The sequence below is a fragment of the Netta rufina genome, assembly GCF_964035555.1.
Source record: "Netta rufina genome assembly, chromosome: 14".
Lineage (NCBI taxonomy): Eukaryota > Metazoa > Chordata > Aves > Anseriformes > Anatidae > Netta > Netta rufina.
Window position 1 is genome coordinate 6,994,746 of NC_140137.1, and position 27,176 is coordinate 7,021,921.

Here is a 27,176-nt window from a genome sequence, read left to right on the forward strand (position 1 = left end):
GCTATTGAGTGTGAATGTTTACTTTGCAGTAGGTGACTCACAGTTGGATTTTTCAGTTAAAGGTGAATACGATAGAAATTAAATCTCACTTCTGAAAAGGAAGCGGTCGCTGCAGTACTTAGGAAAGATTTCCCCTTCCCAGCTCAGTCAAGTTTATTGTAGCCTGAGTACATTAAGAGGAGATTAAGATGATCTTAGCTACGTTTCTCCACATTTGCTCCATGCCACGTTCCCTTAAAATCTCATTAAGCTATTTGGAGATGCGTATTTACTAGACTCCTTGGATTCCTAATGCAGTTGCAAAGATTCCACTTCAGGAGATGCGTTTCGCAGGTCTGGAGGCTTTTAATGAAAACGGAAGTTATTAACAAAATGCAAATGATGAGTGTGGTCGTCATTCTGCTTCCCTAATAGATACGCTGTCATTTGGAAAAAAGCTGGCATAGTCACCTTCATCACGTGAGCATTGTTGTCATTCATTTACTGGTCTAATTGAAGGTGGAAAGGAACTAATATATTCTTGGCACTATATTGCATATTGGGAGAATATTAATGATGTTTATTATTGGCATCATTATCAGAATAGGATGATTCCCTTGTCATATTACAAGTGCTCGTGTTTTCTCCCTGGTAGGGGTTTCACAGACACTAGCAGTGAAGTCAGTGTTTGGAAATTACTCAGCACTGCGCCGTGCACACTGTGATTTGGGCAGAAAGGACAGAGCAGCAGCCCAGGCGCTGGACTTGTCTGCATCTGTGGCGACCCTAACGTAATAGTTTGTCTGTTAATATGCAGTAATCTTTCACTTTACAGCATATGACCGGGCAGTGATCTGTCTTTATTAACTTCAGATTCTGCGGAATATGTTATATTTATTTTGAATGCAGGCTTTCACGTACTCTTTTAAATATTAATGGCCGGTCTCCAGTAGTCAGCATAAATATGATTTGCATTAGCACTAGTCATATCATATTGAGTGCCTCTGATGTCAACTGCTCAGCGGACTAATATCTGACATCATCTCCCGGGGTCACTGACAACTTTGACCTTTATTCTCATGCACAGTTTCTGTAGTCTCAGAAGCTCTTTTGAATTGATTTGAAATTTTGACTCTTCCCTTTATGAGGCAGTAAAATTGATAATTATTCAGATGGGAACTGAGCACTGAGTGAAAAATCAATTCCACCCGCTCTCTGCTGCGTATAAAATTACTTCTGAGTCTGCCGGACTGAACGGATGGCCAAGGTAAAAGCAGCAGGCAGAAATAGTAGAGAGGATTAGCTGGACGAAACTAATAGCCTAAAGGGATGGCTTTTGAGATGAGGGAGTGGGCCGGTTGGGGGTTATTATCAGCAATGATGGGACTCATTGATCATATGTTTACATCAGGTTTCCATTGGGTTATAAATCAGCCCTGAATAGAAGCGGAACCCAAGGCCTTGCGTTCTACCAAAGGGACGATGTATTAGATTATTCTCATTTTCACACTCAGATGAAAAGTGAGACATTGATTATTCATCGGCTGGCCATTAAACACTGGTTTTATAGATGATTTGACTATCATGGAAGCTAATGAACAAGGTTGCTGCTTCATAACCAGCGGTTTCAGTTTTCAAGACATCTGTGTCGGTTAAGTAATGCATAACCCTATTAAAAGCAATGGGTTACAAATTGCTTAACAGTGCTGAAAAACTAGACCCTAATGACTAATTGTGCTTAGAGTTTAGAGGGGTTTGTCAGCTCTTTAGACTAAACTGATGCAATGATAACTGCAATTATTTACTAGTTAGAACATGGGGTTTTTCCACCTTGGATCTGTAGAAGTAGTTGAATGATGAAAATTTCCAAGGGCACTCCAGGAATAGCCCTCCTCAGGTCATCCCGGTAGCTGAGGAGCTGCAGCACGGCTCAGTCCCACCAGCTTTGCTCCTTGCAAGCAGCAGCAACCTCCGAGCTCTCCTGTGAGTGGCTGCTGGGGCCTTTCCCCAGGACATTTCACATCCTGCGGGCCGGGGGCTTCACGCTGCCCCTGCCCCGAGCCCCTCTGCGAGGGCATGCGGGGCCATGCTGCTGGAGGCCCTGCAGGGGAACCTGTTGGCTCCCAGCGGTGCCGTGGCCGTTCTGCCTGCAGGTTACAGCCGAGCCTTCGCTCACTGGTAAACGAGGCGATTCGGCGTCGGGATACGGCTCAGTAAATAGGTGTGTATCCGTGGCTGATGCTCGCGTCTTTCTTAGCCCCTAGGGTAGTGGAGTTGTGTAATTAAAACCTATTAATTGATATTTTGTTTGCCTAGGTACATCCCACAGCAGCTCTGTGATTTATTTTTTTGAAAAAATAGGTGTGACTGCACAAAGACAGGAGCAATAGGAAGCACAGAAGTGAAACAACTTTAAGGTTTAGGTGTAAGTAGCGGTGTCCTTCCGAAGCCAACAGGGGCTGCTGACTGCGGCCCTGCTTTCTGCTGTGCTCCCTGGGGCGAGCTGTTTAGTCCAAGCTTAATCTGCGAACAACTGCTTTGTGATGATGTCTTACAACTAAACTGAATTAACATGTGTAAAGTAATTTGAGATATATGGGTAGAAAGCAGTATTAAATGTATTACAGTCAGCTATTGCTGTGTTATAAGCACTTTCATAAATAATTTTAAAAGGCTCCCACTGTCATTTGCTGTTATTTCAGGAGCAACTTTCTGATGTCATCTAAAACAGTTCAAGCAAGTGTTTGCTCCACTCTATGAATGAAAGTGTAATCTGGGGGTTTAAAACACTGCCTTTATCTTCCACTAATGCTCATCTTGTGGTGTTGTACACATGAGACTCTTAGTTTTGGTATGGAGAAGTACTGGATAAGCCCATGGACTTTTTTGCTTTAGTAAATTCAAATGCTGGACAAACATTTGTATTAGATCTGACCTGTGATATTCCCAGCCCAGGTGGGCCCACAGCTGGGGGCGGTTGTGCTGAGCAGTTATTTTAGGGCTGTTGGTAGGGGGCTGTGCCTGCTCTGAGCCCTTCTGGGGGCTGTAAGTGAGGAGAGCTGCAGTAGAGGAAAAATGGCAAGGATGGGGCAGGCAGTAGTGCAGGAAGAGGAGGATGTGCAGCAGCTTAATGCAGGCTGCTCGCTGGAGCTGAGCACTCATGACTTCCAACTTCAGCAAGTGACAAAGGTGCACTAAATGAAGCAGCCCGGCAGCACTGCATAGCAAATGTAAAACAGAAAGTAAAGATGCCAGTTGCAATGAAAAATCAAGCATTACTAGTAAAATAAAAACATTGTAAAGTGCCATCTTCCTTTTTTCCCTCTTATGCAGTAAAATCAGTTAGGGTTTTGTATTTCAGATAAACCTCGGTGCCATATACAGCTAGTGTAGAGCTATGCAACGTAATTGAAATAAAAACATCCAGAGGAGATGCGTTCGTACTGCATCCCTCCTGGCCCTATGCAGAGAAACGTGCAGAAGCACTTGTGTATGAGCACATCACAAAAAGAAATCTGCATTGCACTGACAGAGGGCAGTTGTGCAAGGCGCTGAGTGCCTGAGCACCTTAAGCCACATGTTTGAGCATATGCTTAGTTTTAAGAGCAGATCGAACCCGCGGGTACAACTGTTCCTTTGCTTAAAATTAAATGTGTTAAAAGGCTCTGCTTATCAGGAGCAGAGTGCTCAGCTTTTGCAGGCTTGAAAGGTTTGATACGGCAGTGAAAGGGATTTTCCCTGGGACATCTGTTTTCAACCTCTTAGCACAATTTAGAAATATTATCCAATACTATCATAACTTTCTTTATTAATTGAAAGGGATGGAGATATACCAGCTGTAGCCCAAGCCAGCAGAGACTTGGGTGGCTAAGCAACAGAAAAGGCACCATATTGAGTGAGCCAAAATTCAGTCTCAAAGTCATTTATTTTAACCAGTGACAATACGTTGAGACTCTAGTGTTTCGATTTGATTGATGGTTTAATATCATATATAATTTTTTTAATGAAGGGAACCCATTTAAATATGTTAACATTTGCACTAGTAGTCTCCCATGTACATAACTGCATTTAATCATTACTCTGATTGTTTTTGTGGTTGTGTAATTTGTATCACCAAAATAACTATGTCAAAGTCATCTTATCTTCATGAAAAATAGGTTACTCTTCTGTACGTGCTTCTCACTGCACACGTGTAAAGGCGGCAGCGGCCTCCAGAATATTGCTAAACGTATAGCTTTCACTACATGAGTGCTGTCAATTAAGAAATCAAACAATATTAATGAGCTTAGTGTCTTTTCTGATCCTGCTTTGTTTAAAGCCCTGTTGTGATTCGTTGTCATGTGAATTGAGTAATTTGATTTTAAGACTTTTAATGTTAAAATGCATCATCATTAGTGATGTATCTGAAGATTTCACGCTCTTAATAATGGTGCTAAATCAAATTGGGCATCTCCTCTTAATCATTCAAGCTGTGCTATAGTTTACACAAACAGTTTTGGTGATGGAGAGAAGTTTAGGGCCACGGTGTAACAAGTATTGTACAGAATTCATGCATGGAAACAAAAAGCTGCAATTCGGCTTGCAGCACAAACTGCTAGAGGTGTCAGTGTTGGATGTGCACCCTCGGGCTAGGCAGCTGGTGTATGTATGCTTTTGTTTATCAGTTACTGGTTTATGTAGCCTTTAGGCCAGCACATGAAACAATCGTTCCTACAGGGTCAGCTGCTGGTCAGAAGCAAAGTAAGAAAAGACTTTGCGTTAAAATGCGTCAGCCATCATTTTAGTGCAGCTGGCACCTGCTACTGGTGCACAGCGGGAGGGTTAAGGGTCAAAGAGGCAGTTGTTCTAAACTCAGTGATGGCTTAAAGGGACTTGTAGATTAATCTGCTTTATTAACTTCTGTATATTAGATAACTATTGCAGTGAATGACAGTCCGTCTTTCTGAATAAGTCCCTTCACCTCTTTCTCTTTTAAATTGGCTTTTGAGTAATGAATATTAAATAGAATACATTTCAGGGTAATTAAATGAAAACATTAGGATGATGTTGTTTTACAATCATATCTATAAGTTTCTTGTATATTTATCTCACGTTATTACTGTTCATTGCTTTTTGTTAGCAGAACAAAAACCATAAATGTTTCAATTAAAGAAGAGGAACTGGCTGTATTTCTCAATAACCTCATGCCTTCTGCGCTGCATAAATATTTTCAAAAAGCAAATAAGTTTAAGGAGAAGTATAAAAATGTTTTATTCCTTGTTTACTCGGTGCAATGTAATACTTTACATTACTTGGAAATGTTCGATTTCTGCTGGCTGTGGTGGTTTTATATAAAACACTAAGAGGTGCTGGTTAGGGGAAGGGCAAAAAATATTGCCATTCCATAGAATCTAACTAGCGATATGAATAGCACCAATAATTTTGTAAAGTTCACATTATAATTCAAAATCCAGTTAGAAGTGATGCTTGCAGTCTGGAAGAAAGCAATATCTTTACAAAATGGATAGGGAAAGGTAACAATCCATTCCATGGTCTGCTACTGGCAGATTTGCCATGTGAGTAATGAAACTCACTCTCGGTGAACAAACACCCTCCCCTTCCCCCATTTAAAAAAATCAAATTTAAAATTCTAGAATAGCAGTGGCTTACAAAGATGTTTAATTGCTGCTGGATACGATAGCAGCGGCCCACCAAGCCTTATAGCGGATGAGGCGATGCTCACGTAGAGATCCGGTGCTCGAGGAGGCGTTCCGACCTCATTGGTGTTCGTTTTGAGCAGATGAAAAGGTAGGCGGCAGGTGATGGGGGCTGTTTCATTGCAGAAAACTTTCTAGTTGGCTGGCTAAATACCTGTTCTGCTTAACCTTGTTGTAACCTTTTAACCCAGTTCTCAGGACTCTGGGATTGTACCTCAAAATCCATGTTTTTTTCAGGCTAATAAATGGTTGCTGTCTTTGGTTTGTGGGGGTTTATTTGCTTGTTTTGTTCCATTTTGTTTTTTGTGATCCGCAGAGATACTTGGGTTTTCAGGGAGTCCTCTGAGATCATGAAACCTGAAATCTTTGGGGTTTTGTCCTTGTGTTTACTCGTTTGTGGCTCTTTTCACTGAAAATTGAGATTATTTTGTATTTATGTATCTCCAGGAGCATGCATAGTTTTAAAAAATAAAAATAAAAAATTGCAACAGTTTGATGCAATTTGGGAATACTGTTAGCTTAGCTCGGAATGGTGTAGGTTAGCGTAGTGTTACTTCAGAAGGTCTTTGCGATGCTTTGCTGGGCACACGAGGGACAAGAGGCAGCTAGCTACTGCAGGAGCGATACACACAAAGGACTCCTGCACAACACAGTATCTGACCTTTCAGTATAACCATGTTTCTCAATTCATGATTCATTTCCCTTTAAAAAAAAAAAAAAAAAAATTAAAAATGAAGTGTGTGCAGCCATCCTTTAAAATCTTTTTAGTGTGACAAGTAAAGTAATCTTCCATTGATACTTAAAAGTCCATCTGCAGAAATTCAGGGAGAATGTTGAGAGAGACGCAATATCTATTGAAATGTTGAGTGTCAAACTGCCAGGGTAATGTATTTAGTATGAAATATAATATTCAGTGCATTTTGTTTTGATGACTGCATGAAATAGCCTTGTGCTCTTATCCTTTGTTGTTGTTGTGAAAGATGATATTCACTAAGAAGTGTTGGTGACTATTCAAGACACAGTAGCAATATGCTTATTACCATCTTTATCATCTGTCTTTTATGTTTATTCGCAACAGCTTTGGTTACAGTTCAGTTCACCAGGATAACGAAAACACTTTTAATTGTTCCACAGTAGAAATTAGGACCGGTTTATGAACAATTTGAAAACAGAGGATGCTTGAAGTGTGTTAGGCAATCGGTAATTAATACTGTGATTAGCCTTTTTAAGTTCTGTGCAATTAGGCTGCTCAAATTGAGCAGGTCACGTTGCTTTATGGAGGGTCCTTGAATAATGGTTAGAGTCACGCTTGTGGGTTTCTTAAACCCCAATTGCCTTCATGGTGTGGTTTAAAAGGCCAGCCTGCCTCTCTGTCCCTGCTGATTATATCCGTATCTGTGCTAAACTAAGGTAAATATGGGTAAAACAATTACCCTGGTTCTAATTTTCTCGATACTACTGGTTACTGTTGCTGTGTGGGGGACGGCTCCAGGTCTGCTGCTGGCAGACGTCCACACAGTTTGAGCCCACACTTGATCCGCCTGCAAATCCCAGCTGCCTCGTGGCAAGCAACATCAGGGCTCTCGTAAAAGATGTGCACGTCGTGGCGCTGCTGCAAGGCCAGGTGGATTACGTGAGGGATGCCCAGCGGGACTTGGCTTGCAGGTGAGTGCGAGCTTCATCGCGGGTTAACGGCTGCTGCTCGGCGTGTGGGGTTTGTGTCCCCAAGGGCTGCGCTGGGCACGCTTCCACACGGCATCAGCATGCTCAGATGCAGGGATTAACACATGCCCAGTGCGAGATACCGTCAGGTTCCTTGGAAGAAGGATTTGGAGATGATCTCGTGCTCTGCCTTTCCTTCCATATGCAGCTTTTTACAGATCCAGAATGTTTCTGTAGTTAAGTTTGAGATTAGCTTCAAATTGGTTTTAGACTAATAATTCTGTTTTTCCAGTACTAGCATTTTCTGACCTCATTTTCCCTCCCCAGCTGACTGGCATTTTGGTAGGCTTTCCTGTAGCAGAGATTTCAGAAACCTCATCCTACAGGTAAAGATCCCAATTCCTATGCTGAAATGCTGCTGCAACATGGAAAATCCCCTGCTGCTTTTGTGCACCATCAGCATTCAGTGTAAAGGAACACACCAGTGAATTGTTCAGAAGCTCAGTCATACAGGACTGAAGGGTGACAGCAGCTCATGTTTGAGGAATGTACACACTGTAAGCCGTACTGTTAGTTGAGAGGAAGACTAGAAGATGTAGATGCAGGACCATTTGCATTCCTGAAGAGAGAGACTTGCTGGAAGGCATTGGTGTAGGTGAAACTGCTGTTCTCTCCTCTCAAGAGGATTAAATAATCTGTAATGAGTCATTTTTTTCAGAGGTGCTGGTAGTGGACATGGACTTCTTCCTTTGTCACCTCTAGATGAGTACTGGCTGAACAAGAAGGGAGAGGCTCTTACCCTGAGGGCTGGAAAGGAACGCTAAGGATGATCTTCTGAGATGAGACTGTTTCACAAAGATCTGGACCTGGCTTCCTCTTTATTGATAAAAGCAGAAAGATGAATGCATATTATTTTTTTTACAAGGATTTTAAAGAGCTCAGCCATTACTCCAAACCAACCTGAAGTTTAAATTGCAAAGTTGACAAGTTGTATGTTCCAAAAGCCCCAATTAATCACAGTTCTGTCATCTCTAAAAACAGCTGCAGTGCTGCATATTCATGGCCACTTGTTCAGAAATAGATGAATCTTAAATAAACAGCTCAGGTTAATTCAGAATGACCACTATAGTATCTGTAACTGAAAATCTGTGAACACTGCCACCTAAAAATGCAGAATAAAAGTTGATGCTACAATCGTAAGTTATTCCAGCCTGAGGTAGAATAATTTTCTGTCTATCAGGGAGCACAGATGGATAGGCAGAAAGAAGCTGTGCAGATACATGAGTTTGTAAACATCTGTCAGCTGCACCAGATATCCAAATACAAAATCTAGCACTTCAGGCAGCATATGAGTATGTGACATTCAACAGAGGGTTTACATGAAATTCAGCACAGACAGAAGCAAGTCAGCATACCCTGGAAGGTAATAATTAATGAAACGTATCCCCTCCTCCCTGCAGAAAGAGGAGGTATTTCATTCATCAGCCGTCTTCTGCGTTGCCGCAGTTAACTGTTCTGCTTCCAGTGTGTGATGTAGCCACCCCTGGGCTAGGCAAATCTGCTCTGTCACACGAGACTCACTGCTTTGCTGTCAGCGAGGCTGTAACAGTCAGCTGGCATCTCTTCTTCACCCCGATGGATGCCAGCTCACCCAGCAGCAGGGTCTCCCTTAGGATACAGGGATAGGTGAGAACGGCCCCAGTATTGTAGATCTTCACATAAACAGATGCAACTGGAAAAGAACAGAGTCTGTCATGTTATAATATGTCCTCAAATTACAGGAAAGGGTTTAAAATTTCTGTTTGAAAACCAGTGAGTATGGGACCAAGTGTTTCACCGTGACCAGCTTGTGTGCAGGATGCAGCTGCTGCCCATGCTCCAGCTCTGCGGTTGTTACATCCTAGCATAGCGCAGGCAGCTGCTTTGTCATCCTGTCGACTGCTTGAAAGGCACGTCACTACCGACTAAAGGTAGGCAACACTGAAAGTAAACCTTAGTTTTGAGAAGTCTACTTTGCTCTGTTGGTCTACGTTATTGTGCCAGTTTCATTTTAGCAGTGAAGAAATAGAAAGCCGCTTGCAGTGGCTCTGGTATAGCAAATTTATTGGGCGCGTTGCAGGTGCTTGTCATTAGCCTTAAGCTATCATCCTAAATGTTTCTTTCTGAGTATGTGCTTATGTTTCTTTTTCAGATACAAAGTCAGGTTTGACATAAGTTAGTACAATCTTATTGTATGATTATTTCTTCTGGCTCATGATTTGGACCTACTTCAAGTGAGCACTCCTATACTTGCAACCCTTTGGCCAGTTCTAAAGACATACTCAGGGAAATGACAAGCTCCATGCTCTGTAACCGTTCCTTTTTTTACATGTATTACCACTTTTTCCATCCCTTCTGAATGTTGGTTTAAAAAAAAAAAAAAAAAAAAAAAAGGCCCTCCCAGCACAACATAACATCTAACTGGTACGAATAGCCTGTGAAAGGTACAGACACTCACATTGTATTTCAGTCCACCAGCTGCACATATATACTAGTTCTTGGGATGCAGTGTGTCACCCAGATGTCCTGCCCTGATTTTTTCAACCATTTATACCCTACCTTTTGCCATTAAAAAAAAAGTCCAGAACCAATTGAACTACTCCAAATTGAGATATAAGATTGGGTCCTGCACAATCTTATTCTTAGTCTTAATATTTCCTGAAGCTTCTTGAAGCTTCAATTGTTGAATCACGAAATTTTAGTTATTAATGTTTAATTGACTTATACATACATACAGGAAGTATGTATAGATAGGGTAGAATACCATATTATGTGACTAGAAATTTGGTGGAATCTTGCCTATATAAGCTGAAAGAAAAGCTTGTTCTGAGGGTAGCCTAAAAGGCTCTGAGTACAAAAGCTGTTGCAAGGAGTACAGTGGTTGCGCCAGCCCGGGTTCATGGTTTGTCTGGATTTTCTGTCTGCTGCCCTCTTTCCTCTCTCTCTCTCTTGCCGTAAGTCCTCCCTTCTTCCTATACTTGGAAAAAAAAAATAGCCACAGAACAGGAGAAAGTTGTGGGGTGTCCAGCAAGCACGATGCTGGGGTCACATCCTGTGGCAGGCCAGTGGTCCTGACAGTAGCACACGTGTATGCCCATGACAGCCCTTGTCGCTTCTGCTACATGTTAGCAACTTACTTAAAGATCTTTGTTGATCTAATGTCATTTCACAAAGTAAGGATGACAAGGCACATGGTTCTTAAACTCCTACATATTTGAAATTCCAGCCAACTTGCTATTTCTGACAATTTAAAAGTTTTTTAGTTCAGAAATAATGGACTCGTTCTTACTCTTGTAATAAATACAAGACTTAGTTTCTTATTTCCACTGGAAATTTTAGCTTGAACAAAGGCTGAACATCAAAAATATCAGTCTGAAAGTTAGCTTTTCTAGTAAAATAAATATTTTAAAACAACAGATTAAAATTTAAGGTATTTAATAATCTTGGAGCATTTAAATCTTCCTAATATTATTAGTAAATGATGATCCGTTTATTGATATAGAAAGAATTCATGTTGAAAGAACTGAGAACTCTAAAGGACATTTAAATTAATAATCACAGCTCCTAAATTAAGAGCAGACTGCCTGAAGCTAGAGACATAATCCTACCAAATTTTGTATGCTAAACAACGAAAACCTGAATCTTCTTCAGATCTGAGTGGAAAAAACGTGTTCTTAGCAGCCAAGGGTCTGGTTAAAAGCTGTGTATGTTTTTAGACCGTTCTAAATCTTTTGTCAAGGATTACATGCTGCTGTCTCCAGTGTTAACATAATGTTCTTTATGTTAAAAATGTGATTAGCTGCAGCAGAATAAAATATTCATCCCGACATATGGGAGAGAGAAATGAGTTATGGGACCTGCTATGATGCAAGTTCCACACTATTGATAACATGAAGCAGCAAAAAAAAAAAAAAAATTGGAAGGCAGTTTCTTTTCCAGCTTCTTTAGAAAAAGTTTTCAGAATAAACGGTGTCTTGAGCAACATTTTCCTCCACCACCCAAGAAAGAAAGAGGCTCTGAAGGAAAAGAGGCTCTGAAGAATTAATTTATTGGAAGAATGGTTCTTTACTCTTGCCTCTTCTGTCAATAGTTTCTTTTGTACAGAACAAATGTGTCAGGAGAAACATTATTGAACCAGATAAAGTGATGCCTTATGTTTAAGATAAGAGAACAGAGGCAAGGTTGCCAATTTGAACTAAGTAGAAAATAGATTATCTGCTCCCACACCCCCTGCCTTTTTAGTGCCTCTTTCCCCACCTTGAGAGCTTGTTTTCTGCTGGAGTCAGCATGTGACATTGAACCTGCCCCACACCTGCTGGGGCAGGATCTGAGAAGTCATTTTCCTTTCAGTTTCAGCCAGTAGGGTATTTTTCACCTAGGATAATACCCCTACCTAGGGCTGATAAACTGGGCTCTTGCTTGGTTTTGCCATTATACTGCTTTGTGTTCTCCAATCAGCCAACGCTTCTGTAAAATAGAGTGGTAACACCGATGTATCTCACTGGCCCAGTTTGAAGCTAACTAATGTCCAAAAAATGCTCAGCAGTTCTCAAAAGAGCTGAAATAAGAATGCAAACAGCACTGCCGCTGCTGGGCGCTTGCTTGTGTAACTGGTCTGGCTGCCGGCCTGGGACCGAGCAGGGCAGCTCTGGGCAGTGCTGCTGGCCTGGGAACTGCCTTCACCTCCTCGTTTTCGTGTTATTGGGCAAGCTTTCGTCTTCATAACATTGCAGTTATTATTTCTGTGTGGTTTGCATCATAAATGCAAATACATGTAAACATGCATCAGCAAATAAAATACAAAGAGGGAGGCACATTATTTCAGAGGCCCCTTCAGAAGGCCAAAGAGTTCCAGTTTTTGTAATCTGAACAACACAGAGGAACAACAAAAATGGGCATACAGGTAGAGCTGTGTGTCAGATATCTAGAAATTTTCCTGCATGGGTCAACCTGTTTCTCCCAATGACTCACGATAGCAGGAACAGAGCCAAATAATGATCATGTGAGGTCTGAAGGAGGACTCTGAAGATGTCACTGGTCAACACAGGAAGAGGCTGTTCTCATGTGGAAAAGGTAGAGAGCTAGGGGTGGGACAATTAGTGAAATTAAGTGAAAGCCTGGTACTTCTACCTGAGAGAGAGTTAGTCTGGTACATCATCAATAAATGTGCTGTCTGCTGAGGCAAAGTTTCTTTATAAGGTACCACAAGCCTCGTCTAGACTAGCTCTGTTGCCTTGCAGATGAATTTGTGCAGACTGCATCACTTAGACTTAAGTTTTTTATGGCAGGGGCGATCTACTGCTTGTTCACGGGCACAATCTCTTTTGGCATGTGTCAGCAGTACTGTAAAGTGAAGGATCTGGAATCCAAACAGCTTGCTCTAGGCTCATGCAGAAATAGCACAGGAAACCAAACCTATGCAGTAAAACAAAGTGCTAGCAATAGTTGTGATGGAGAAACGTGGAAAACAGGAAAAGGAAGTTTAAGGCTATTACCTGGATTTTGGTGCCCTTCGTCTTGGAGGAATTAGGCACAGTACTTGCTGATTGGGTTGTGCTGTAATGCACTCCTGACAGCCTCAGACAGAGGTCTGGATGTGATAGATTGGATTGCCTCAATTTTATGCTTGCATCTCCTCATGCTGACCTGTACACCTAATGGATTTGTCTTACCCTTGCTAGAAGACATCTGCAGAGGCGATGTGATGGAATTGCAAATTGTCCACCTCCGAAAGTAGTTATCTTACATCTCTTCAAGAAGGGCATTAATCTGCTCTGGATTGTTCACAGGCAGGCACTACGGCCTTGTTCGTGTTAGTGAGGCAGTACCACTCGTCCCAGAAGTTCCTGTAATTGGAGATAACTCGATCTGGAGCACATCAGCAGTGGTGGTGTGGTGACTGTGGCTGGTTGAGGCGGCGGGTGGACCCCCATGGGGCCAGCCATCCGTGTGCCCAGGCGCGAGGCCTAGCTGACTGGAATGCCGCAGAGCTCCCTGCACTGCTACTGATTTCTGAAAGGGTTCTCTCACTAACCCTGAGAAGTGAGACTACAAATGTTCCACGGTGGGATTGTGTCAGAGGAAAAGCTTGGAGCTGGGAGGGAAGTTTTTGCTGTTCTCCTGGTTGGCCAGTACTAAGGCACACCTTTGGTAGTTAGCATTGTGCAGATTGCTTTGTGCTGGCTTTGTTCTTACACGTTGTAACATTCATCCCATTCCGTGCTTATTTCCGTGGCGTCTCTTCTGCTTATGCACAGAGACAAATGTTTCCTTGGTGAATCTGGGTGCACAGCAGTCTCTCTTCCTTACATAGGCCAAAAACTTTCCCAGGATATTAAGTAGCAATTCTGGGCTAGAGACCCAAAAGACATCTAAGTTGTTTGGTGATGCTGGAGTTTGAAGAAATGGCACTTTTCCTCCCTCTGGGTCACTTGTGAACTTGTTCACTTTTTAGATTAAGCATCACACTGAAGGTCTTTGTACATGCATTTTTATAGGAAACACAGATACGTCAGTCTTGGTGCTCTGACTGAGTTACAGCCTGGGGGATTTTGTTTCAATACTTAAAAACGCTTCTGTCCTAACAGCTGGCTTTGGTGCCACAGAGGAAAATCTAGAGGTGAATGAATTATAAGGAGTTATAATTATTGTTCATGTCTGGATGGTAAGCACCTACTGATGCCTGCATGGAGACATTTGAATTCCTTGCATTAGTTGCAAAGAGCTGGTTTTGTTCTATGAGTAATGGAAAATATTTTGTCTGATCTATAGACTGTGGAGTCAGGAGAAAAATCAGCCTTTCCCACGCCAGTCTGTATGTTCCTAACTTGAAAGCTCAAATAATTTGTGGATATCTCTGTTGCAGGTGATTTGTAGTGCTAGGATTCATCTTTTTCATTTAGTGAAACATGCTGTTTGACTTAGCCTTGGTCAGTTATTACAGGCTAGTTTGCAGTGTGGCAGCTCTCTGGAGACCCTGCTCATAGCTACTCATTGGCCTAGAAGAAAGGATTTAATGATTTTCTACTTCCTCTCTGTTTGGTTTTAGGGTGTAGATATTTTATAAATGTGAGTCAAACTATTTACGGGTGACATTTTACAAATTTTCACTCTGTTTAATCTCTGAGTAATGTTTTTAGGTTCGTATATGTTATGGCCCTTGGCATTTCGGACTAACGTATCTCCAGGATGACTTTGAGGATTTTATCTTTAAATGGATTCTATAGTAACTTTGTAATTTATTTTTACAAAAGTTGTGCAAATCCCTAAAATAATTCCTACCCTTCCTAGCTATGCACACTGGCAGTAAAGATGCAGAGCAATACCAGCAGAGGCCTCCAAGGAAGAATACCCCATGTGGTGGTAGCTGAAGGCTCTGGTTACAGCCAGACGAGAAGCAAACCAATTATTTGTCTTCTGCTTGTGTGCCAAAAGAACTTAAATGTACAAGTTGATAGGTCTTCGTGCTTTATAAAGTTGATCAAGTGGCTTTATCCCGACTGCAGCACTCCGTAAATTAAGTCACAGAAGTATGTCCAAATTAAGTCACAGAAACATCCAAAATCACAGGCTGGATTTGTAACTTCTGTGGAAGTGGCATAGAGATTTATAGACTCCTTGCTGTAATCAGGATTGCCTCATCACAACGGAGATTCCCTTTAAATACCTTGCAGTATTGTACAAGAAGGAAGATAGGCATGATAAAAACAGAATCTTGAATAGCACCTAGAAATTAATGTGTGACTATGATAGATTACTGGTCACGTGTGTATTACTGTCCCAGAAGTCGTGTGACAAAGCAGCAGATCCCTGTAGTAAAGTCCAAGTCTGTACCTTGAATTAATACAACTGTAAGTGTTCATTTTGACTGCTCTAACTACAACTTCGGAGCTGAGTTTTGACATTTGTTTTCTGTAAGTTTCTTCACTTGGTAGTTTTTGTTATGGAAATAAGTGTTTGGAGGAATGATTTTTGTGATACCATTGCTTATCTATGAAATTTCAGCACAGTTAGTAAAGGTTTCCTTTTTTTTCCCACTCGCCAAGTTACACAGTATAGTAACAGTATCCATATTCACGTAAACTGTCTGAGTTTTCTTTCAGATGATGTCAATCCTAATGAACACCATCATTTTTGAGGACTGCAGAAACCAATGGTCTGTGTCAAGACCACTGCTTGGGCTTATACTTCTCAATGAGAAAGTAAGTATTTAAAGAATTTTACCAGTTTTGCTCCTCATGTGCCCAAGTAGTTGAAATCATTATTTCACGTAAAACAAAGTTGCCCATTGCCCTTTCAAATTCCCCATCTCTTTCCTTGGGACTCAGCTCACACTAGTAACAGAGAGCAGAAATCAGCTCATCTAGGTATTTTACTGATTTGTTCACAAAAGCTGAGTGGCTTAATTAGGATGAGAAAATCCTCTCAAACTTCACCCCAACTTTTACACCCAACCTTGTATCATGCAAATATGGTGAACATTTTTAAATAGATTTTACATCTTTGCTGTTTCAGAATTAAGCAGAAATAATAGGCAAGGTCATCTGGCTTTTAGATAGAAATTTGAAACAGGAACGCTGTGGAAATCACATCAGAAAAATTGCTTCCTAGAAAAAGAGTTAACCAATTTCTTTTTCTGAAAGGTTTCACAGGAACAACTAGCTTTGAGGGTATTATCTGAGCTCTTACACTTAAGTACCAGCATTGATTGCAATTTGGATTATGTTCATCTGTGGCAGATTCTGTAAACCAGGAAATACTCTGCAATTTGCCCTTTCAATAAAATCTGAAACTATGAATTTGGATATACCCATCATGTTTCCCTTGTGGCTTAATAGAGACAATATTGTCTGAAATGGAAACCATCTGAGTAAATGAATGTGAGTTGATGTAAATGTGTGCATTTTTTTGTATAGCAATGCATTGTTTCTGAAGATATTGACCTGTTGTATTCTCCATAGTTCAGAGCTAGCTCTAACTTTATTCTGAATTGCTTTATCTCTTGGGCAGTCACAAGCCTCAGTGTATTACTGCTTTGGAGAATGAATTGTCTATACAATAAGAGGGTGCTGGAAAAAAATAAGACACTAAGATTAGCAGCAACCGCATACATTAAAATTCAAACTGAAATCCCAGCTATGGAAGGAAACTAATAGAAGAAGAAAATATATCAAGAAGAGAAGCGCTGTCTCATCATTCACCTGTGCTGAAGGATCCAATTTTAGCCATATCCAATAGCACTGTCATTCATCTTCTTGGTGTGTTATTGTGATTTAAATCCAAGCTCTATAAGAGAGAGCAGTTCTTTTAAAATGATTGAGAGGGAATAAGGGCAAATTCAGTGTTTAGGAAAACTTTATGACATCACAATATTATACTTTACAGATGGAAGCAATATTTCCTACTTTGGAAGGAAAACTAATCATTTTCTATCTGCTCTGAGTCACTGCATCATTATAAAAGTGGGAAATAAGTAGTTTTGTGCATTCCCAATCTTGTTCAAGACGACACTTTTGTTTATATAATGCTTCTGATTTATAGTGTTTAAGTATTAGCCTGACTACATATTAATTATGTGTTTTTTGATGTTAGCTGCTTCAGTATAAGAAGAAATTAAATATTTCACTTGAAGATAAAACCATGGAGCTGTAAATCATAAGAAATAAATTTGTGACTGGCGGAATATTCTTCTTACTGAAATTAGACTAGTTCTAATGATTATGTGTTTTGCTTAGCCGACATGGATATGTACAAGCACCTTTACTTATGAACAAGTCTTGCATTTCTTTTGGAGGGGTGGAGAACGGGAAATATAATTTACAATATTTGTATTGCCCATTTTGCATCAAGGATATTATTTTGTGTTCAGAAAAGAGGAGGTAATGTACTTATATATGGCTGTAAAAGTCATCTTTTCTTGGCTCATTTCAGTACACTGCTGGTTTATTTATTGAAAATAGATTCTTTTATTTCAGGTAGGGTCTCTGTCTCTACAGTTCCTGAGATAGCAAGCACACATTAACCACGTTTTACTGCTTGTTCTCTTCTACTTTTGTTTTAATGATATCTTCTTTGCCAATAATTCATCTCAAAGGGAAGGAAGCAGGTTTACTTAGGGACTCAAAAAATTGGGATTCAGGCGTGCTTGTCCCAATAGGTTTAGTTATGCCAAAATGGGAATTTTGCTTAGAGTCCACCCTAAAACAACGCTAAATCTTTTGAGACAGCATCAGCTTAGTATGAAATGGGATGGTTGCTGGTGGCTCCTGACATCATTCCCATACTGAAGTGCAGCAGCAAGTTTAATTTAAATCCTAGTGGGAAGGAATTGGCAGGGAGAGCCCTTTATATCTTGATAACATAGCAACTGTGTCGTCTCCTTGCTGTTGTCCCTCAGCCAGAGAAGACAACCACAGGCATTTGAGTGTATGGGCAAAAGTGATGTTATTGCAGAGAAGCCCTAGAAACCCCAGTGCTGGGAGCAGCTCCGTAGTGTTGGGGCAGTGAGGCCATGGGAGGGTCCTACAGGGGAGGCTGCAATCACTGATGTTAGGCAAAGGTGTAATTCCTTGCTGTTAGCTGAGGGTGCTGGCGATGCTGTGGGGCTGACTGAAGGCGTTCTTGGAACACCTCTGTTCTAAAAACGACTTGTGGGCACCAGAGGAGATCTCAGGGTTGTGGCCTTCTCTAAATTGAACTCTGTGTTTGTCACCTTGAGACAAGGCTTCGGGGAACGTGTTTGTTGCAAGCAGATATTTCATCTTTTACACCAGCTCCCGTGTGATTTTAAAATTTGAGTTCCTAAGTAGTTTGGGACCCAGCTATTTGATCTGCTGCTGCCTTCACTTGCAGTGCTGCTGTAGTGGCCGACAGAGATGTGTAACACGGGATGTTTCTGGTTTGAAAGGAACTGGATTGAGGGCAGGTAATTTGCCAAGCAGACATTAAAGGGATTTGTACTTCTGTAATCCTGTTGAGTTGTCAGGGGCTTGGAGTTAGAGTGTTGCAGTTTTACTACCTTGTTTTTTGTTATCCCATGTTTTTTCATGTGTACAGGAAAGCTGCATTTTTGGTGGGAAACTTGGTTTAACTTGAGAGTTGTTTAACATGTTTAACAAAGATCCAGCTCCTTCTGCCTCTTGAATAATTAGGCATGGAAGAGGTACTGTAAAACGGGGTAGAGTAGTACCAGCAATAGCCTTCTCGACTGCAGTATCAGACTGCTCTGAATCTCTGCCAGATACTTGGGCACAGGTTCATCAGAATGATTCCTTCTCCTCTGAATAATTGCCTGTATCAGTGTTCATACCATGGATGTGCTTATGCCCAAGGCCATAAAACTCTGACTGACATAGCCAATATAATAAAAAATAAACAGGATTATATGACTTCCTTGGCTATAGTAGTAGGGCAGCTGATAACCCTGGAGGTCCCCTCCTATTCCATATTTCTAGACTCAACCAAAATTTGTCCTAAGGTGGTAAAAAGTTCTATTCCAACTAGTCTGTAGATCTGCCAGAATATAATGGGAATAGTAATATAGAAAATGATACAGAATACCTAGCCTATAAAGAAGCAAAGATGATTCTGTCTCATCACAGCGCTGAAGTGGATTAGATCCCACAGTGAGGTGCACAAATTTGCACCATTCTAAAAAAGCCTTAAAAAGTAGTCAGAGAACATGTATGTCACCTCTCCTAGGTGGCCTTATGTGTTGGAACCTTTATGTGTTGGGCCCAGAGCCACTGTTGATGTGGCCCATCACTAAACTTTAGTCATGACAGAGGATTGAAGCTGGTGCAGTTCAGGAAGGCAGCCTCTGAAACCCAATTCTTGCTATTTGCCAAGCTCCTTGCACAGAGGGCAATGTGCGAAGCATTTGTTCAAGAATGCGCCATGTGTAGGTGAGTAACTCCAGTTTCAAATAACCAAATCACATTTCTAATGTTTTCTGTTTTGTTATCATAGTACTTCAGTGAGCTAAGGGCAACCTTGATAAATAGCCAGCCTGACAGCAAACGAGAAGTCCTTGACCAGTGCTTCAGGAACCTCATGGAAGGAGTCGAGCAAAACCTTTTGGTAAAGAACAGAGACAGGTAAGTTCATAACACATAAGCAGGTGAAAAATACAAAAGACAAATGGAAACTGGAAAAAGTGACAATGTAAGGAACTGTGGACTGAATCTCCTTTTGAAAGAAGGATCACACCCTATCAAAGATCTCATCCCTAGACTTAACAGAGTCTGAACATTTGATAATTATGTATATTCTTGGTCAGAGATGTATTTCTGGATTTAATCCCAAAGTCATGCTTTGCCAGGCTGCAGCTGCTGCTTTTTTCACTTGGGCAAAACTGCCTCATTTCAGCAGGTAAGCCTCAGAGCCTCCCCTTCTCCAACCCTAAACCCCTCTGACAAAACATTTGCTTCAGTCTTCAGTGGTACTGCTGTCCTGACAGAGCCTTTTCTTGCTGGTGATGCAGTTAAGCAACTGTTTATGAAATGACAGAATAAGAAGGGGACACTTATACATTGGAGATAAACATGGCAAGGATGTTTTTTTTTAACATGAATCACAAATTAACCTGATCTTGCCCTCTTTTGAAAAACAGAATGGAAGCTTCACAAAAGAAGCAGTGAGTCTGTCAGCATTTAATGTGCATGCTAGCTTTTTGTTACCAGCTAGCTGTTCTCTTATATTCCATGTGCATTATTCAACCAAAACAAACCTTGAAAGTAGAGAGAGGCAATCAAAGCCCAGGCTGTGGGGCTTCCTGGAAAGCCTGAAACAAACTGGAAAATGTCTTGAAGAGAAATGAAGACTAAAACCTTTTGGTGACACTTTGTCCATGACTTCTTTTCTATTTTTCAGTGTAAAAAATGGCATTTTTTTTTTTTAATTCTTGTGTAGTTTTGCCTTAGTTGTGGTCATCTTTATTTTGTTTAATTTTCCTGTTAAATTCCAGTATTAAAATAAGTTCTTTAAGGCTTGACTGTGGATGATAGTCAGAGACAGAGGGATTTGGAAGTGAACTCAGAAAAGTACAGATTGCACCCTTGTCAACAATAAATTTGCCAGACTTCGTATGTATTATGGATCAGCAAAAAAAATGTGGGAAAAGACGGAACCCACAAGGAAGGAGAAGAATGCCTGTTAGAACAAATTAAATCCAAGCTGATAGTGGTGGGCTGTAGGACATGGTCTGACCTTGCAGCTGTAAGTTCCGGGGGGATTCATTTGACTGAAAAGTCCTTCCTGATTAAAAAGAAAAAAAAAAAAAAAAAAGAACAAATGAGAAACTGAGTAAAACTTGTTCTTAGAATGAGGTAGTTTCTTATTTCTATAACTGTATTTATTGAAGGCAAGAAGTCCTTAAGATAACATTGTTTTCTGAGAAAAGCAGACTTTGATGTGCAGGTTCTCTGAGCTGCCGTACTCCCAGAACAACAGATGTTAAGGCAGAAGGGGGATCGCTGGATGCTCTAGTCGAGGCTGAGGGAAGGAGTACGATGGGCAGGAGGCTGAGGTCCCCTGTTGTCACCTCCAGGCAGGCACCTGGGGTGCTGGACAACACTGGGGATCCAGCTCTTGACTGTGCTCCCCCTGTTCAAGGAACGGACAGAGGCTGCTGGCAGATATTAGATTTGGCAAAGCTTAGGTTGGAATACACATAGATTTAATACAGATTTTCATCTCTGAGCTCTTTGGAGTGTTCTCAGGCAGTGGCGCGGAAGCTCTCAGGGAGCTTTTGTGGAAGTGCAGGCAGGGAGGGATGGGTGCAGGTGTGAGGGGGTTAGGGATAATTTGGTCGAACGAGCAGCTCGTCTGTCTCAGTAGCATCCGCCTGTCTAACTTAGGAAGACTTTTAAGCCATCACTTCCCCAACAGGCAGCATGAGTTAATACGATGGCTTTTCTTTTTTCAGCCCATGATTTGTAATCCTTTTCAGAGTTCTGCTGGGGAACAGGAGGCTTCTTTTAACTGTGATTGTTTAAATTTGAGCAGAAATCAATTTCCATTAGTAAGGAAATAAACTCAAAAGTAAAAAATTATGAATAGAATAAAGAATGAACTTGTAATTGCATCCTGTATTTCCACACACAGTGAGCCCCCGTTTACCACACTGCTGCTACACCTACCCGTGAAGTACAGTACAGTGGAGGCAAGCAGGAAGGGAAGGGTTATGACCCCAGTCCTGCAAAGAGAGCTTTCCTGAGATCCCGTCAGTTCTGCAAGCACCTGTCCGCACAGCCCTTTGCAGGAAGGAGCCCTAAGGAGCTGTTCTTTGGGAAACTTTATTAGCTTCACTATAGTGAGCCAGCAACGTCTAACACAAAGCAAAGAGCATTGAGGCAACAAACAAAGGAACACCTAAAGATCCTACATGCAGGGTGCAATATACTTTTCTGGCATTTTAAATATCTTTTTATTTTCAAAACGCATACACGGTGTGTGATAAATGGCATTCGAATGCTTCATTTCAGCTAAAGATAGCCCAGGGAAGTAGATCAGATTTGGGCCATCATAGAAGCTGAGTCAGAATTCTCCTTGTCTCATGTCTGATGCCACTGGACAGATTTCCCATCCAACAGATGCCAGTAGAGAACTATTGGGAAATGCTTCTGTGAATCATTCTGTGCCAGATAGGTGATGGTGCCACATTTCACAGAGATGGGTTGTACTCAGAGGGGGGGAAGGTAGGTCTGAGATAGCCTGGACTTGCTCACCCTCTGGACACGTCCCAGAGAGCCCTTTGCTGGAGGCTGGGAGAGAGGGGACGTGTTCCAAGTCACACGAGAGGAAAAGGTTTCTCGATGCGTTTGTTTCCCAGCTGACTTCTGAAATGAGTTTATTACACTTTCCGTACGTGCCAGTAAGTTCATTATTATTTTATATAACTGGGTTTTGAGGGCACCTAGTGATTTTGTTTCTGCATTTTCCTCTGTTCTTTTTTCAGTTTAATTTAGATTTTAGTTATTCCTTTTACCAATTATTGAAACCGATACCTCAGTATCAGGTCTCATTTAACGAAATGTTTGGGTTGTCTTTTTCCCAGGTTCACTCAGAATATGTCAGTCTTTCGAAGAGACATGGCTGAAGCTCTGCGCAGCGAAGGCGCCTCGGATCCCGGCAGTTTGGACATGATGAGTTGACATCGACTTAGGAAACCAGAGCACTGGCTAAGAAAACTACTTTGAAAGTTTTGAGACCCTGTTAAATTGTTAGATTTTGTCCCTTATGAAAACTATTTTTTTAAGATAACTTCTGCCTTTTTATATCTCTGGCATAAACGTAAGGATTTGTAATAGTGAAAACAATGTAAAATCAGCCTTAGCTTGAACATTTTCAGCCTTTCTTACCAAAATTTATTATCTTGTTCTTGTATCTTTACAAAATGGTGTAGAAACAGTACTTAACCAAAGAACAAAATAAATATGCATTCCTTCTGAACTTGCATTAGTTAATGATTCTCAGTTCTGCATATAGTATTAAATAACATCTCTTACCAATAAAAAACCCTGAGCTCATTCTGATTGAGTTCATACTTGTTGGAAAATGAGTTGAAAACCAGTGCAAATTTTATATGACATCTTTTTGAAACAATAAAATTGCTATTTTTCTACAAAATGTTATACATTTCTTTTCAACACAGGAGGTTTATGACGACATGGATAACAAAGTGGAAGAAGAGTAAAAATGAGCGTTTTAGGCTATGAATATGACAAGGAAATTAAGCATGTTGCACATAATAAAAAATGTGCAACATAATGGTTGATGGAGCAACCATTAATGAAATACTGATAGTTGTTTGAATTCTACAAGTACAAATTTTCCAGGTCCTTGGAAATGGAGAGGGGGGAAAAATGCAAAACGTTATGACACTGTTTAAAAGGGATTTAATTCATCCACCGCTACAGAAAAGCAAGCAGATAGTTACAGAGACTTATTGCCCATATTTAAATGGCTTGTGGCACAATGAAGATGAACACATGCATCTAAACCAGCAAATTCAGCAAATTTGTCTTCACCTGTCAGAGGACATAAAGAGTTCAGTGTGCACCAAAACAAAATCCCTCCTCCAGTCTGAAGCTCACGCGTAAGCTCGCCACGCTGATTTTCTGTGGAACAATTAATGTCATTATTCTGTGGCGGGTACGAGGCACTGTGTGGGCTGATGAAATACACAAATGAATTGAAGCAAAAACTAACAAAAATTAGAACTATTTAAGCAGTAAGTCAATTAGTTCATAATGTACAAATGCTATTATGTGCAATTAGAAGCTATCGGCATTGGGTTGGGTTTTTCTTTTTTTTTATGTAAATAATTGATCTCATGTGCTTTTCACGCTTGCTTACATTGTTGTATTTAGGAACATTTCGCCACTGTTTAGATCAGAATATGATTTTTTTTATTGTGGCCATCAGGGAGCAAAAGTTCATACCAATATTTCCTATAGATTTTTCCATTTTTTTTCTTTGCAACTCTCTTTTATTTTTCTGCACATTTAAACTGCAGGAACTAGATCTGAAAGGAAATCATTTTGTTAAGCAGCTTTTTGTTTTCATTTAAGCTTAGCTGGAGAAATTATTTAACATGCAGCCAAAGGGTCTGATTTCCAGGAGTGCTGTGTACCTGAGAAAAGGATCGATGGAGTCAGTAAAGAGCAGTGGTTTTTTTGGTATTGCGAAGTGCCAAGGTTTGAAAACTTCACAGTAAGTGGGTGATCATTATCAACACCTGAAACAAATAGGAATTAGTACAGCTGTTCACCTTCCACTTCGGTCCTTGAAGGAACCTAGAATCCTTGCTCCCAAGTCAAATTTTACAAGCCGCAAAACTTGTGGACTGGTTCACGCTCACGTGTGCGCATGTACACATGAATGTGTGTATGTGGGGAGTGGGATTTGGGGAAAAGTCTCTCCGTTTTACCTTGCAAATGGTTGCAGGGCTCAGTGCTGAGCCGTGCCGCTGCCTCTCTGGCAGGTTTGCTGTACGAACCCTTCCATAACCTTACAACTCAACATTGGCATTAAAAGGCTCAGTTGAAAGCTAATGGGTTCTGTGATTCCGGTTTTCCTTGTCATGGGGTGGAAATAAATATCGGTTGCATACGAGCTGCTTGTGCTCACAGAGCAGTCAGTTTGCTGGTTAAATGAGCTGCTCTGCTGAAAGCTGAAGTTTGGCATGCTGAAAAGGAGAGCACCGTGTGCCCTCGTAACTTGGCACTCAGACTTTAGGGCTTGCTTTAATATAAGGCTGCTGGCTCCCTGGGGCGCTGGAGTGCGTTTTTGAAACTTCCCTTCTAACACATCCCTTGTTACAGTTTACAAGTAAGATCTAAAGAACACCTTATAAACTGGGCACACGATGCGCGTATTTGAACAGCGTTCCAACCTTGGTTAACAATTGACAACAGGAACTTACTTAGAGTAGCTGACCATATAAATACTCTTGCTTTTAGGTTGAAAATGGATAGCATAGCAAATAATGTATTTTATGACTCCAGATTCTTTGTCGAGAGTCTTTAGTGTCAGCCTTTAAAAGGGTACTGACAAAGTGGGTACAGCACAGAATTTCCTCATATGTTTACAAAGGATGTGTAATTCCTTTTTGGTTTGTGTGCGTGGTTTGTTTTTTGTTTGTTTGTTGCTTTTTGTTTGTTTGTTTGTTTTTCTTTTTTAACACATAATTACCTTAAGAGGTTTGGATTTTTTTTTTCTCCTTAAAAAAAAAAAAAAGTGGAAAAAATGGAAAACAAAAATCAGAAAGGAAGACTGTACTTGGCCCCCAGTGTTTTCCTCTCAAGAGCCTAATGTGAGTCTGTCTGGTTATGCAAACCAACTGGGGCTGCAAAATAGTTCTGAGTCTCCCCCAGCTGTGTTCTCTGCTGTCCCAGCGAGAGGCACCAAGAAACAAATCTCAGGTAAGCATCCGTCCTCCTGAGAGGGGAGAATAAAGCAGCCCCTCGAGCAGCCTTGCTCTGCTTGCACAGGCAAAGGCAGCTTTCTAAGGAAAACACAAAGTTTTAATATCTTGTCCTGCTTGCATAAGGAGGCTTTGAAGAAACTCAGCCGTGAGTATATGCACACTTTATAAAATAATTCCTTGGACTTGTTAATGTTTTATTGTAGTATGAGTTTATGATGACAGCAAACCTTTCAAACTGTAGAGGGATAACGTGCTTCCTTGCTGTATTAAAAAATAATGTTAGTGTAGATTTTATGTACCATAGTTTAGATTGCTGTTAAGAGCGCTTCTTTGACAACATTCTTTTTGAGGCTTACAGAAAGCGCAATAAAATATGTAAGTTACATTTCTACAAACAAAAGCCATAACATAAGTTATTTATAAGTGTGAGATCCAAACAGTATCACGATAAATAAACCTTAATGGATACCTGCGGCATCCATCCTAATGTAATTTGCCCAACAAAAGTCATATTTAGTAGAAAAATCTGGCAGCAACCGCATGTTGGTATATAAAATAAGCATGGGAGAGGAGAAGGAAGGCACCGGGTGCGCTCCGGGTTTACACAGCGAGCACCCGCACCTCCCCGCAGCCCCTTGGCAAGGCATGGGGACCCGATGGCCGCGTCCTGCAGGGTTTGTCCCGTTACTGGGATGTTCCCCTCAGCTCCACCGCAGCCTGAGGTGCTCAGAGGTGGCAGAAAGAAACGGCCCCGTCTGCCCCGCGTCCTCCTGCCACTCTCCTTTCAGCCCCGGCTCCTTCCCTCGCGCCCTCCCCACGTCACCGAGTCTCACGCTTTGGTGTGGAGCGATGCACGGATTTTGAGCCAAAACAAAGTTCAGGCTTTTCTAATAAAACCTGTAAGGCTACCAACCGGACAAAAATGCGCTCTGAAACGTGACTTGAAGCCACTAAGGTACGTTCGGTGTCTGAGGCTGCAAGCCACCTCTACCCATTTGCTCTGAGCAGCGTTTAACCCTTCCGACCCCTCCGCAGGGACCCATGGGGTTTATTTACCTCCCTCCTCTGCTTTTTGGGGGCTGGTGCCTCACGGTGTGCGCAGACCCCAGCTCCCCCAGCCTGTGCTGGCAGGGGGCTCGGCCCCCTCTGCACCAGGAGAGGTGCGGGAAGGTGAAAGGGGGGCAGAGCTGGGGGGCTCTGCCTGGAAGGGACACACGGCACAGCCTGGCAGGGCCCTGCAGGAGCGGGGACAGCGGCAGGGGACAGCTGAGAGCTGCCCAGGTGGGGGCCGCTGCCCAGCCGCCCGTCCTCCTTCCCCTGCCCGCTCCAGCCTCACCCTGCCGGCCTGCGAGGCCTGGCAAAAGCCTCTGCAGAGGGTCCATTAGTGACAGGTGCTGTGTGTTCAAGGACGCGTTTGGGGGTTACCCAAGGGATTTTATTTATTAGTAATTCTCACCCTGTTTTATCCCTACAGAACAGGCCGTAGAGAGCCAGCCCGGCCTTGCCTGCTGCCAGTGCCAGGCGCTGCAGCAGAAACCTCTCCGCACCCAGCACCGCTCCCAGGCCCCGTGTGGAGAGAGACAAAACCCGAAGCAGCATCGGGGGCTGCTTTTGGGGTGCCGTGTCCCCGCCTGCAGGCCTGCGGCTGGCTGTGATGCGAGGTCCTGCGAGCGGGCCTGGTGGCTGCAGGACCTGACTGCAAGGGGAGCTGCCCTGCAGCGGCTGAATTCCTGCATCAAAGCACAGCCTCGGGGTAACAGGGGGCGATACCTGACAGGAGACGCTGCCCTGAGCATCCTTTAAAGGAGGAGGGTTTATTTGTGGCAGTGAGACCGCCAGAGAGGCGGCACAGAGATGCTGCTGAAGACTGG

At 41.9% G+C, this 27,176-nt stretch overlaps 1 protein-coding gene across 1 annotated transcript in view; it reads left to right on the forward strand.

The window, feature by feature from the left end:
* Window positions 1–22,832, forward strand: part of RANBP17 (RAN binding protein 17) — a gene marked incomplete at its 5' end in the record, with an annotated part of 162,403 nt that extends 139,571 nt beyond the window's left edge. Inside the window, 3 exons of the mRNA XM_084295198.1 lie at window positions 15,479–15,577; window positions 19,344–19,471; window positions 22,432–22,832. Of these exons, the coding sequence (XP_084151324.1) occupies window positions 15,479–15,577; window positions 19,344–19,471; window positions 22,432–22,528 (324 nt within the window). The 3' untranslated portion in view covers window positions 22,529–22,832. The remainder of the gene's footprint in view (window positions 1–15,478; window positions 15,578–19,343; window positions 19,472–22,431) is intronic.
* Between the last annotated feature and the right edge of the window lie 4,344 nt (window positions 22,833–27,176).